The 14,960-nt window shown below is 38.5% G+C and overlaps 1 protein-coding gene across 1 annotated transcript in view; it reads right to left on the reverse strand.

Moving 5' to 3' along the window:
- The window catches only part of vwc2 (von Willebrand factor C domain containing 2), a 49,471-nt gene that overhangs the window by 31,189 nt on the left and 3,322 nt on the right, over positions 1-14,960 (reverse strand). The window contains exon 2 of the mRNA XM_087802817.1: positions 462-1,158. Coding sequence (XP_087658943.1) covers positions 462-1,079 — 618 coding nt within the window. The 5' untranslated portion in view covers positions 1,080-1,158. The remainder of the gene's footprint in view (positions 1-461; positions 1,159-14,960) is intronic.

The following is a 14,960-nucleotide window of genomic DNA, read 5'->3' on the forward strand; positions in this document are numbered from 1 at the left end:
TCCAGAAGTCACAATCACCCTGCCTGTTGCTATGCTTCGTTCCCGGCACAGGGTGCAGACGCTCACTGTACATCGAGCTGCTTCTTACTGAAGCTTTACATGATCATCTCCCGCTGAGCTGACGGTGAGAAGAAAAACGTGTTCCATCTGTAATCGTGGTGCGATCTTGTTCTCTTCACAAACACCCACGTGAAGCAGAGTTCAGCCATTACTACGACTGTTCCTGCTTGTATCAACAATTCGAAAACAATGCTGAAGCCGCAGAGAGAAACTGCCCGCGGTGATTTCCTAGTGTTGTTTGAGACGAAAGACAAGTGCTGACCTTCGCCATTATAAATCTGCCTGCCAGCTCACCGGGCGAGCTGCGAGGCAACGCGACCGCTTCGGCGCGATGAGCTCGAGTCGACTGTTGGGTCAGCACTTCTTTTAGGTCTCGGCGTGTCAAGAGTGGTTGGTCTCACCGTGAACTCCTCCAGCGAGCCGTAGATCTGGCCCCGGAACTCGCAGTAGTTCTTTTTCTCCTTGCACTGCGGGCAGCACTGACTAGTGTCCACTTTGATGCAGCGCGGGTGAACTTTGGGACACTCCGGCTGGTTGCAGAGAGGACCCTCGTCCGTGCACAGGCAAGGGCACGTGGACGGACCGGGCGTAAACTCGTCCCCGATGGCGAACACGAAGCCGCTCTCGTCCATGCAGCCTTTGCCGCGGTAATCCGGATACGCGTATTCGTCGATGGCGTCCAAGGACAGGGCGACGTCGCTCGTCGGACCCTCGTCGATCTCGCTCAGGCTGTTCCGCTCCGTCCAGACCTCCTGCGACTTCCCGTCTTTGGATCCCCGCGAGTCGGGCCTGACCCGGTTCGCCGCCGTCCTGTTGCCACCCGGGGCGTCGCCGTCCTGCTTCTGGCGCTGCGAGGCGAAACCCACCGCCTCGTCCTTGTCCTCCCTGGCCTGGGTCAGCACCCTTTCCAGGCGCTCGCGGCTCACCGGCAGAGTCGTGATGGGACTACACCCGGCGCTGCTCATCAGGAACCCGAGGACGAGGAGTACTTCTGTTGTCATGGCGACGGAGTGCAGCATCTCGCCCCACCACCGGCGAGGTGGGAAAACACCTTGGCTCACATAACACTCTTCACATCTCAGGTGCGAGCCGGTCCATCTGGAGAGGGAGAAAATGAGAAGGAGGTTACGAGTTGCCGTCACCTAAACTTGTGCAGAATGTCAATCGCCTTAAGCGTACAACAACCAAACCACCTCGAAAGTAACCTCCAGTGAGCTCGCAATAAAGTGATGCAAGAACTGTGTATTTACTTCTTAGGTGTGAATAGTTCAGAAGCTTCCACTCACCCTCAGATGCCCCTTAACTCAAGACATGTTTTTAAACCCACTTTCTCTTTCATTCACTCGCCTTCAGTCGGCTTTATCTCCTTGTGAGTTCAGCGTCTTGCACGACACAATCCTCCACATCCCTTCAAGGTCTCGCAACACCCATTGGTCACGGGGTGGCCTCGCTTCGTCGCGGCTTTCTGGGATCCCTATTTCATGTGTACAGCGAAGATAGACTTTTTTTCTTTCCTATTTTGTCACTGTTTATGTCAATATTTCCTTTTGACGTTTCACTTCTTTTTGCCAAATAATAAAACAGCAGCAGGCGCCTCCAGCTCCGCTCCATCATGTCGAGCAAACAACCTGCTGAGCGTGACGTCTGAGATCGGTGAATTGGATCAGGGAGTATTCACGCGTCGGTGTGAGCCAATCGATGGTGCTGTAACACTTCCCCGCATCGATATCTCCTCGCGGAGAGGGAAGAAAGGCCAAAGCAGGACACTCGATTTGTGATACAGCATCTTTTTTGGAGCAGCTGTCGTAGATAACATTGATTTTAAAAATGGCAGACAATGATAGTCTGGACAGTAACCGAAATGTCAGTTGGTTTGTCAATTTGATATCTCTTTTTTTTCATCACTTTCTGTTCAAACTGAACTCCTTAACGCCATTTCTGTGTTTGTCTTTGGAAACTACTTTGAAATTCAAATGGTCGCCACGATGCTCCCGCCGCGCCGACTGGCCTAGTTCCATTCATTTCAGCAGGTTCGCCATGTTGACGTCCGTGAATGACAGAGAGCTTACTCTGTATCGACTCGACGGTCAATTAACTGTAAAGTGCTGTTAGCATTTGTTTGGTTTCAAGGTATCGATTCCCGCGTCGACTACAATGAACAAAGCAACAATTACTCGCTCGGAGTGATTGGGGAGGATCTTTGAATCTTCGGCAGAACAATTAAGCCTCATGTGTCGACACGCCTGACGCCTCGCTCTGTTTGTTTAAAGCCGTGTTAATTGATATTCATGAGTTCTCATCCGTTCAGAGCCGACTTGTGGAAATTGACCGGTGCCGAGCGAGGGTTTCAGATTCCTTGACATCGCTGGAGAAGGCAGAAGAAGCAGACTGGGCTGAATACTGATGACCAGACGAGAGTGAAATGAGAGATCTCGCCTCATTAGTGGAAAAGATTTGATTTGAATTTTTTTATTTTTTTAGGCACTACCTCTCCACCTCAACAGCTGTTCCTGGCACTGCTGCGATCTCCTCGAGGACTTGACGCTCAACAAAAACAAAACAAAAGTGTCTGAACACATAATCACTCACTATTTTATGCAACACATGTTTTGAAGATCATTTGTTTCCCACTGCACTTTAATTTTCTGCAGTCTGAACATTTGATGGATTTGTAGTTATTCGCCCACAGCACCATTGCAGTATTTATGCTCAAATGATTTCCATTTCTTAATAAGAGGTTTATTTATGTTGTTCTTTTCGTAACTGACCAGCTTGTCCCCACTTAATATCACCTCGTGGAGGCCCCTGACACTTGCATGATTAAAACTTGGATGGACGTTAACCAGTTGAAGAAAATCTATCAAATGTCAAACAATTTCTGACACAAATCTAAACTAGGGTAAGAGATAATTCGCTCTCAAAGATAGGGTCTACCAGGAAGTGAAAAAAAACGACATGGACCATATACAACGTGAAACTTGCTAGCATTTCATTGATAATCACTCCCTATAAATGTTCAGGATTATTTACAAATCAAGAATTGTAATGGCACCACTTGTTTTATTTAGCTCCTACACTCAAAATTTAGAGAATATATTTGAAGGGTAGAATATATAGTCAAAAATGTTTGCATTAAATGTGAACTTTAGCCCGATGTGTCAAACTTAATGAAAAAAAAATACTCAAAGATAACTTAAACTAAACTTTATTAATAACATTTTAAAATAAATGATCTTTGACTTAAGATGCTGTATTTATTTTCATAAAATAAACTAACAAGAAGATTAAATAGATTGCGAAGAAATAGAACAAGCTGGATGGATAAATGGAAGGATATATGAATACATTGATGGATGGATGGATGGATGGATGGATGGATGGATGGATGGATGGATGGATGGATGGATGGATGGATGGATGGATGGATGGATGGATGGATGGATGGATGGATGGATGGATGGATGGATGGATGGATGGATGGATGGATGGATGGATGGATGGATGGATGGATGGATGGATGGATGGATGGATGGATGGATGGATGGATGGATGGATGGATGGATGGATGGATGGATGGATGGATGGATGGATGGATGGATGGATGGATGGATGGATGGATGGATGGATGGATGGATGGATGGATGGATGGATGGATGGATGGATGGATGGATGGATAATTAGATGGACAGATAAATGAATGCATGGATGTATAGGTGGATGGATGCATGTATAGGTGGATGGATGGATAAAAACATATTTGAATACATTGATGGATGCAATAAAGGTCTGAAATTATTTGATAATTCCTTGCACAGTACTAATGCTCTTGAACTGGTGTCGATGCCTAAATGGTGCATAAATATGTGCTTCAAGAATAGAAAAAAAGCATAAATTGGTGGGAAAATAGGTTCAAATAGATTCTTCTTGAACGTCTTCCTACAGTTGCAGACTTTGTTTGTGTTAAGTCAGCGGCTTAATTGTGTTCACATTGAATTTCTATTTTCCTAATTTTTGATTAAGATTTAAATGAGCGAAAATAAAAACAACTGAAGCACTTAAATGAGGCAAATGAGATCCGTGCTGCTTATCTTACATCTCAAAATGTTGATCATCCAATCACAGCCAAAGCCGTTAAACTCTCCATTTAAATCATTTCCCGGCTCTTGGTGGAGTCCAGGTGGAAGCAGGGCATCCAGGTGTTGCTTGTGAGCAATGTTGAAGGGTCATTGATTTACCTTTTTTTTCCAGAGCCCTGAAGAGAATTCAATGTTTTTTGCTTGACTGCCCCGGAGTAGAAAACACATCCAGCAGCCAGCAACAGTCTGTATGTGCCGCAGGTTTCAGATGAGCAATGTGAACGAAAGGATGTGGTTCTGTTACGGCCACGCCTGATCCATCATGTTACTGTACTTCATTGTGCAGAGGTGTGACCTGGAGTGGCCCCGGCTGCTCGTTTCCATCAATCAGGATTACAGAAGGCGACCCCGGCGGCTTCTCTCACTTTCTCTGACGCCTCAAGATCAGCCTCTCCAGAGGAAAAAGGGAATCATCTCGTGAATGGAACAAATAACGCTCGAATTAACACTCGACAACATCAAGTCATTATTCCTGCAAAAACAAACGACAAATGCAAACTAAGCCGGCGATCTCAGTCACTTGGCTCATTAACTCGTTAACGAAGAGTTTTTCTTTTATATATGTGTGTCTTTACAAGTCATTTATCAGCTTTCATGCATCATTTGTTCTTTTGCTCTTTTTGCTCTTCAGCTCTGCCTCGAACAGGAAATATAGACGTTATTGGAAATAAGAGGTAAAAAAACATATTATTGACCAATGACCCTTAATTATGAAATACAAATATATAAAACTTGTTATTATGTTGAAACATTTGTTAAATTTAAGGCTGCATTAGTTGGTTGAATAAGAACAATTATTATTTAGTAATACATTAGTGAGAAACATCTGCACTTTGGGCAAATATTACCTAAACAAAATTATAATATTACAAAACATTTCAAAATCAAAAATCTGATATGAATACATGTATTGATGGATGGATGGATGGATGGATGGATGTAAGGGTGTATTAATACATGGATGGATATATGGATGGATGTATAAATACATGGACGGATGGATGGATGAACACATGGATATATGGATGGATGGAAGGATGTATTAATAAATTGATATATATAGATGGATGGAAGGATATATTAATACATGGATGGATGGATGAATACATAGATTGATGGATGGATGGAAGTATGTATTAATACATGGAAATATATATAGATGGATAAAAGGATATTTTAATACATGGATGGATGGATGCAAGGATGTATTAATACATGGATATATGGATGGATGGAAGGATGTATTAATACATGGATATATGGATGGATGGAAGGATGTATTAATACATGGATATATGGATGGATGGAAGGATGTATTAATATATGGATATATATATAGATGGATAAATGGATATATTAATACATGGATGGATGGATGGATGGAAGGATGTATTAATACATGGATGGATGAATACATGGGTGTATTAATACATGGATATATGGATGGATGGAAGGATGTATTAATACATGGATATATATATAGATGGATAAAAGGATGTATTAATACATGGATGGATGGATGGAAGGATGTATTAATACATGGATGGATGGATGAATACATGGATGTATTAATACATGGACAGATGGATGGATAAATACATGGATATATGGATGTATGGAATGATGTATTAATACATGGATGGATGGATGGATGGATGGATGGATGGATGGATGCATGGATGGATGGATGGATGGATGGATGGATGGATGGATGGATGGATGGATGGATGGATGGATGGATGGATGGATGGATGGATGGATGGATGGATGGATGGATGGATGGATGGATGGATGAATGGATGGATGGATGGAGTTTCATCTCAATATATCTGTAGGTTTGTAAAGAGCAGAAAAGTCTGACTCAACTTAACAACTGCTGCCTCTGCGACATGACCTTGAATGTATTATTTCACAGCTTCATCATCAAGCAGTTGTTGGAACAGATACACTGAGGTTTTATTTCAAAAGTGTCTTAAAGAATCATGACAAGAATCTCAACTTAATGAATTAAATAATAAATGCAGCTGAATCAGCTTTTAGGCTCTCGAGTGACTTTAACTCTAAGAAAGTGATGATCGATCAGGTGTGAGCGTTCTGATCAATATGAGCCAGAATCACTCGACACACCTGAGCTGTTATTGTTTTCTCAGCAGAAGATATGATTTCCATCAAACCTGTGCAGATGATCATGAAGACCTTAGATGCACAGAGATCGTGATCGATGCTCGGTTCACCTGGAATACCCCGGCGTTCCACCAGCTGGTGCAGGATTCTTGGGGAGAGAGGAATTCTGAGCCTCTTAACTTCGGCTGCTTCAGAAGTCAAGACTTAAACAGAGTCGGTCGGCGGTCCCGGCCCACGTGGACGTCTTCAACATGTCTTCAACTCTGGCCATCCCAGAATAACATCTGAGCGTCGGCTATTTCCACCACTGATGTTTCTCGCGTCCCGCTGAGCCGGCGGAGACTTTAAACTTTCAGATTCACATCAACAACATTAATTACATCTATTTACCACTTTCTCGGAGCAGATGCTGTTCTCGTCCTCAGCCCGTCAGGTGATGACAGAGACAAACAATGGCGACGCTGTTCACTTTCCATCTTTTGTCCTCATTTGATTAACATTGTCTCTCCTCTCCACGCGTCCTCGCCATCTGTCCTCGCTTCCTCTGCAGACTTCTAAACACGCGCCGCTCCGCTGAATAAACTCCGTTAAGAGAAAAGGTCAGCGCGCCGTGAGTACAGAAGTAATACGTTGTACTGTTTACTTCTGAAATGTTCCTGTTTTTTTTCAGGAACATTTGTTCTCTCTTGTCGTTTCTCACTCATCTGTTGAAGGCCATGTACTGTATATACTCACTTTTCTCAAGTCTCTGCTACACTGAAGTCAAGCTGGCAAATATTTTATGACTTGAAGAGACATTTGCCAGCTTGACTTGAAGAACACTAGTGCGTTGATCATCAGAGAGAAAAGTTCAACTGGCTCAAAGTGTTAGGACTTGTTTTAAAAAAAAAGTGTTAGTATGTACGGGTAAAAAATCGTTATTTATGATCGTATTTCAAGACTAAAATCATACATTATAGGTTTATTACTAGATTAAAATCTTATATAGTATATTTATTTACAGATGTAAGCCCCATATTATACGTTTTATAAGAGATTAAAGTCATGTATAATACATTTATTACTAGATGAATGTTGTATGTAATACATTTATTGCGAGGTGTATTGTATATAATACATTTATTACTAGATGAATGTTGTACGTAATACATTTATTGCGAGGTGTATTGTATATAATACATTTATTAAAAATCAAAAGTCATATATAATACATTTATTACGAGATAAAAGTTGTATTTTAATACATTAATTACGAGGCGTACTGTATATAATACATTTATTACAAAATGAGAGTCATATAACACGTTTTTAAGAGATGAAAGTTGTATTTAATAGTAAGTAAGTAATTGTCATTTGTAAAGCGCCTTCATTTATTACGAGGTGTACTGTATATAATACATTTATTACAAAGTGAAAGTGATATATGATGCATTTATTAACAGATAAAAGTTGTATCTAATAATAATTGAGTAAGTAATAGTCATTTGTAAAGTGCCTACATTTATTACGAGGTGTACTTACTTACTTACTTACTGTATATAATACATTTATTACAAAATAAACACTGCATAAATGATAATTTATTACAAGATAAAAGTCATTTATAATACATTTATTAAAGAGAAAAGTTGTGTATAATACATTTATTCAAAAAATTAAAGTTGCATATATTATAATTCATTACAAGATTAATGTTAAGACAGACTTACTTACTAACTTATAATACTGTTTATTTAAGACATTAATGTTGTATATATCACATTTATTAAGAGATTCAAGTTGTATACAAAACATTTATAGCAGGATAAAAGTTGTATATAATACATTTATTAAGAGATTCAAGTTGTATTTAATTCATTTATAATGATATTAAAGTTGTATATAAAACAATTTATTATGAGATAAAAGTAATTTATAATGCATTTATTACAAGATTAAAGTTGTATACAAAACATTTATAACAGGATAAAAGTTGTATTATACACTTATTACGAGATTTATTACGAGATAGAATAATGGATTCAAATTATTTAAAAAGAAAAAAAAGTTTAAGTAAAGTATATTTTAATCATATTTCCATTGGTGCAATGAATTTTGAGAATTTGAGAGTTTAATAACTTTTCTTCCATCATATTTTAAACATGGCCTGATTACTCTTGTTGATATCCTGACTCACATCTGCTGGATCCAAACCTTCCAGCTGAGCGGCTGCAGAACTAACCACCATCGTGCTGCGTCTATACATTATATATCATACAACTGTTGCCTCTTCAAAACGCTCTTCCTGTTGTCCTGATATTTTCTCGCAACATTCCTTCTCCGCCGCAGAATTCTGTCCAACAGGAATTTCTCTCGACTTCCTGTTGACGCCCGAATACAATCTTTTATTAGCAGAGGCGTCGTTAAAATATTTAAAATCACCACGCGGCGCCGTCTGCTTCCCTCTGGCTTTCCCTGCTGATAGAACTCCGCTTGGTTCCAAACATCTTAGCAGCTCAAATAATTACCAAGTGTTGTTCAAATAGCCAATTATAAAAAAAATAAATAAAAAAATCATCGTGAGGCAGAAACTCATTTGTATTTTTTTGCAGCGATGGGATGAACCCAGAAACAGTTAGTGGCGCCTCAATCCTCATGCGGTTCTGGACGCATCGTAATTATGCGTCACCTGTTTTTTTTTTCCGCGCTTTAATTTCTAATTTTTTTTTTTGTTGTAAATAAATGATGATGTCAGTCACTAGTCAGCAAATGACTAATTTCCTTCTTGGTGGTGTATTAAATATAGATGACGTTAAAGCGGGAGCCCCGAGGATCGAACATAAATCTTAATTAAAGTGGATTTAGAATTTCACACAGAGCTGGTGGTTGCATGAGTGTAGAAGCAGGACCTGTCGTGCACATGTGAATATATATACTCCCTGATTATTCAAGAAGAAATGTTAATTTACGTCATTGTCGTTCTTGAAACCGGTGTCTTGTGTTTCCTAAGCTCTTTAGAATAAAACTGAATGACGTAATGTATCATTTAAATTTCTCTATTATCAATTTTTCCTTCTTAAAAAGTTAAGAATGTTTTTATAACCATCACTGTATCACCTTTTTTTTAATTGCAATCATAGACAACAGATAGCATTACTCCAAACCATGCAGGAGCCAAGGTCAAAGACTATTGGATATCATATCTTGGCTCTTTCGGTACTTGAGTATGGTCTGTTACGCCTTAATTAAATAAAGTTAAATAAATACATTTTCCTCATTCATTTATGAACTGTAACATATAAACGCGATGATTATTGTTATCGTCAATAATGGAAACAAACTAAATAAACAATTGACAAGGTTTTTTTTTTTTTAATACAATATATATTTAATATATATATAATATATCTGGCTTTTGAAAAGTAACCTTAATTGATAATAAATTACCTGGCACTATTTTTTTCATTTTCATTCGAGCATCATGAGTAAAACAATAATTTTCAAAACTAAATTTAGTTAACCTACTTCTTAAAATATATTTTATATTTTTTATAGATTGTAAACAATCGCCCGAAAACAATCAAAATCTAAATATGATATTGCAGTCGTGTTTCTCGGATCTTCCAGTTTGGACTTTTTACTAGTGACGTGCTGATGAAGCTTCATGAAGCAGTGTCATGTTGTTCAGAGGTCAATAGGTGGCGCCATCAGTTTAAAAATGATGTGATGTTTCATTAGAACAGTTGTTCAAAACCAAGGAAAAGAGCGCAGAGGCCGCCATCTAGTGGACTATGAAAATTATGACACTGTTTCATGAAGCTTCATCAGATCATCACTACTTTTTTGTACTTTTGAGATATTGAGACTCTTATTTTTGCAGATATTGGCCTCCATTATTGATACTAAATTGTGTACTATTGCTGTACACTGTGTCATCTGCCGGTTACTCACATTTGCACTCGTGTTCTACCTTATTAAGATTGTGACTAATTAAATACAATAAACATCTCTTCTTTTGTTAACAGTATGTGTTTAACAAATGTAATGAAACCATTATGTTTCCTTGTTAAATTTACAGTTGCCATTCGAACAGCTTCACAATTAGGTACAGACATTACAGACGAGGGTGTTATGTAACCAATTAACATCCAGCGTCGTCGTAATGACTCTAATTATAGCACACGGCGGCGAGAAGGATAATGGAGCAAACATTTCCATTTTTTAAATGGTCCAATACAAGCAGCATTCATAGTTATTGTGTTATTACATTTAATTATTTACATCATGGATCAACGGGACTAAAGTTGTCAATATTGTCGTGACAAATAAAGTTCTTCGATTCCTAACAGGATTATATATTATTATAGGATTAGGCTTCAATGGAAACAGCCATTCGTCGTTACAAAAAAAAAACGTAAACGTCGCACCAGATGAAATTAGTTTTTTGGTGATTTCCAAAGATGTACACAAGATGAAACTGCATTGATGACAGTAGATATATGATCACCTGGTGATGGCGCTGTTGTAAGAGTGTGAGTTCACATTAAAAGCGTATGAAATTAAAATTTACCAAAGAAATCGCACTTTTCATATTCTTACTCTTACTCTAGTTGAGAAATTGGGTAGCTTGATTTCTCCACCACAGCAGCTAATGTACAGTGTAGCAAAAAAAAACTACTGCTTGGATTTCTAAAGATAAAACAAAACAAAACTAATATCAAAGCAGAATTTTCAAAGGTTGTGAGTGTTAAATAAACAACATACACCAAGTAAAAAAAACCTTGGATTATAGCTTTACTCTGGCCTCAGTCATATACTCGGTCTGTTCCTCTTATTCACTGCAACTGACCATGACTGGGTTTCCTCATCATTCTTAAGGACATAAGAAGACTCCTAAGAAGGAGTGATAAGAAACAGGTGTTTCCCAGTCACGCTCTTAACTGTCTTCTTTTAGGAGAACCTTAAAATCAAGCCATTTAGCAGTCAGTGGGAGCTGTCCACCGCTGTGGTCCTGAAACGGATTAAATCGATGCCACCGTTTTAAGTGAGTTATTCAAAAACAGACTTTGGCAACGCCTTGATTTAATTCTTAACCCAAGGTGACCTGTTGGCCTGAAAAAAATGTGTTTGTTGTATCCCTTGTGTAGGTCATATGTATCTCTATATATCTCAAACACATCTGTTTTCAGGCCACTGGGTCAAATTGACCCAGAGATAACACAAGGGTTATAAGCTCATAAAAAGATCAAAGCACTCAACAGCCTCAGAACTAATCCGGCAAATGTTATTTAAATCCTCAAAAAGCTGAAGATACACACTTGTTCAGAACTAACTGAGTGTCTTCAGTTACTAGAAAAGAACCAAAGTAAAGTAAAAAAAAAGAGTAAATTGGAGGGAAAGCGGGAAGGAGGACAGATGGTTTTGGGCAGTGAGGCAGTGTTGGAGATGGAAGAAGATGAAGACAAATTAGATTCTTGGATGTGGTGATGAAAGCAAGAAGAAGGTTACGACCCCTTTTTTTTTCGGAAAATGCTGAAAGAAAATGTTTGTTTTTTTTTGGTGGTGTTTCTCTGCACTGACCTCCTGAGGTTCCATGAATATTTATCGTTTATTAAAGACGCTCCTTAGCAAGTCCAAGGGGACAAACCGGCAGGTGACATTAAGGGGTTCGCAGCACAAACCTGGTGTTGACATTAAAGCTCGGGGAAATTAAACAACCACAAAAGAGATAAAGGAAAAAGGTTCCATGTTATCCGGTTCGCCTCCCGCCACCCCGCAAATTGAACATTCTTTTTTTTTTTTATTTCTCCATATTTGCCCTGAAAGCACTTTGATGCTGATATAGAGATTCCATTTTCTCTCCTACAAGTTAAACACCCAAAATCAAATGACCACAGATCACAAGGCGAGTCACAGATATTACAAAGTAAATGAGCTCTTTCTCAACTTAAACGTGCCCTGATGGATCTCTGCGGAATTCTAATGATCCGAACACAGCAGGAGCTATTTGTTCGGAGGAAAGAAAGTGATTTGTTAACTCACTATAACAGTGCAAATAGCTCTGTCAGACTTTGATCTACTGACCATTACAGCTGCAACCACTTCCTGCTCTCAAAAGAATAGAGGCGACTCGATTTTGGCAACAGGAGCGTGTTCCGCCCTACTTGTATTACGAGAATAAATCCAAGTCCAAAGTTGATGTTCGCGCCGGGACTGGACTCGTGAGCCGCAGCGATAAATCAAGCGGAGACTATACCTGGCTGTTCACGGTTCAGTGATGCTCCCGATTGCATTGATTAAACGCTCATAAATTATTGTTGTTTTCATTACCCTGCGCATTCTTAATGCTTCATGAAGCGCCAGTCAAGAGGAAAAGGATGAGATATAGAGGACAACATCTAAAGGAAAGAAGTTCAAGGTGATGTTTCGGACGTGTTTACAAATGTCTTCATGGATAGATAGAACTTTATAGATCCCTCAGGAGGTCTCCTTCGGGAAATTGTTTAAATTTAAAGTTATTATTTTTGTTATTATTAATTTAAACTCAATTGTTCATGAGATACTTCAGAGTTTAGATTCAGTTTCCTCTCGTCCTTCGATTTATTGAGAATATAAACAACACAGTAGCTGGGATATACTCCACCCACTGCGACCCAAATATCTAAACAATCTGTAAAAATAATAGCACACAAAATAAGATATTATTTCACATAAAAGATTAGCGACGTTAGCTCTGTAGCATTCTCGTGTCCTTAGTTCACCACTCAGTCTCCTAGAAGAATGTCAAATTACAAATGTGACAAGAAAATACGACGTATACTTCTGCCAAGGAAATGATTTCACATTAAAAAGTAGCGACGTTAGCTCTGTAGCATTCTCGTGTCCATAGTTCCCCATTGTGTCTCTTTAAACATTGCAATGACAAAAGTAATTAGATAATACCTCTGCCAAGAAGATCATTCAACATGAAAAGCTAGGACCGTTATCCCTGTGGCATTATGGTGTCCTTACATCGCCACTCTGTCTCTTAGGAAGATGTGAAATGAAAAAAAAAGTAATTGGATTATACAGCGCATACCTCTGCCAAAGAGATCATTTTTACATTTGAAAAAAATGGTCTCGTTAGCTCTGTAGCATTCCTGTGTCCAAAGTTGGTCACTGCGTCTCTTAGAAGGATGTGAAATTGAAAAAAGTTATTAGATAATACAGCGCATACCTCTGCCAAGGAGATTTTTTTTTTTAATAAATTAGCTTTTAGCTCTGTAGCATTCCTGCGTCCATAGATTGTCACTGCGTCTCTAAAAACAACGTAAAATTGACAGAGTTAACTAATGTTAATATATTATCGTATAAAAAAGCAGTGGAATTCACGAAATTATAGACATATTTTAATAATAAACAATAGTCAAAAGACTTAAACAAATAGAAAAATCCATTCTTGATTATAAAAATGAATTCATAAAAAGATAATAGTGTAATATTTGACATAATAAGGGTCAGGTGTCACAAATATAGTGTCAACAAGGTAACATCGAACTAATGTTTCTCCTGTAGCTAGTGCTGATCCGAGTTTTTATTTTTAGCACGGGTCAAAACATCTCTCCTCTAAAATCTGAAGCGGTTGTGTTTCATTTTACTGCTGCATTTGAAATAAAAACCTCTCAGTTATCTGTTCATGATTTGTGTTAGCAATTAAATCCCTGCAACATAATGGACGAATAAACAATAAGACAGATGAGCTATGTGATTCATAAATTGGCATTCTAGGCTGTGATTGGATTCTTTTTTTTTTTTTCTTTTTAATTGCAGCTCTATTTGTCGCCAGTACTTAATCTGAAACAATCGATGAAAGCCATCTGAGTTCATTCTGTCTGACAACCAGCCATTAGTGTTGACGCTGGAAGAGACTTGGAGCTTCTCGAGTTAACAAACGGTGACAAAAACTACTTTTTTATCGCTTTCTACAAAACAAGTCAATGTTTCCTTTCAATATAAATATATATTAAGTGTAATTACAACAGGAATGTGTTTATTTCTTTAGAAATAAATGTCAGGATAACTGCAAATAGAATCCCCATTAGCAATGTAGCTTTAAATATGTCACTATAGTTGATCATTTACTGTGATAGAAGCAGTATTTCTGATACTTTAAACTTCCATATTTATGAGAAATATATAATTATTCATACAAAACAGGTGCACTTTTATTTAAATTTAAAAAGAAATATGTGTTAACAGGTTGGAGACGAGATCCTTCTTCAGGTGGAGGACTATGTTGGGGTCTTGTTCGCATGTGTAGGAAAGAAGGAGGTTGACCAATGCAACGAGGAGTATCGAGTACTTGTCGCTCTGAAGTAAGAGCTCAGCTAAGTGAACGCGATTCTGACTTATTTTTATTTTTTCACTCACTCAAGAGCAAGAGTTTTCTGGACAGGTTGTGTGGACTGTTTCTTAAAAGACAGCTTGTCATCTGGGAGAGATTCAAAGTAGAACAACAACACCTCCACATCAACAGAAGTCAGTTGAAGTTCAAATTTCAAAGCCTGCCTTTGAAAGTCACTTTCGGTACACCACTCCACTGTATTGCCATGGTTGAGGCTAACTGGTAACAGATGGTGTCAACAGTGGGATGATAATTATAGAATATCTTGAAGATCTTTT

The sequence above is a fragment of the Callionymus lyra genome, chromosome 11 (assembly GCF_982586985.1).
Source record: "Callionymus lyra chromosome 11, fCalLyr1.hap1.1, whole genome shotgun sequence".
Lineage (NCBI taxonomy): Eukaryota > Metazoa > Chordata > Actinopteri > Syngnathiformes > Callionymidae > Callionymus > Callionymus lyra.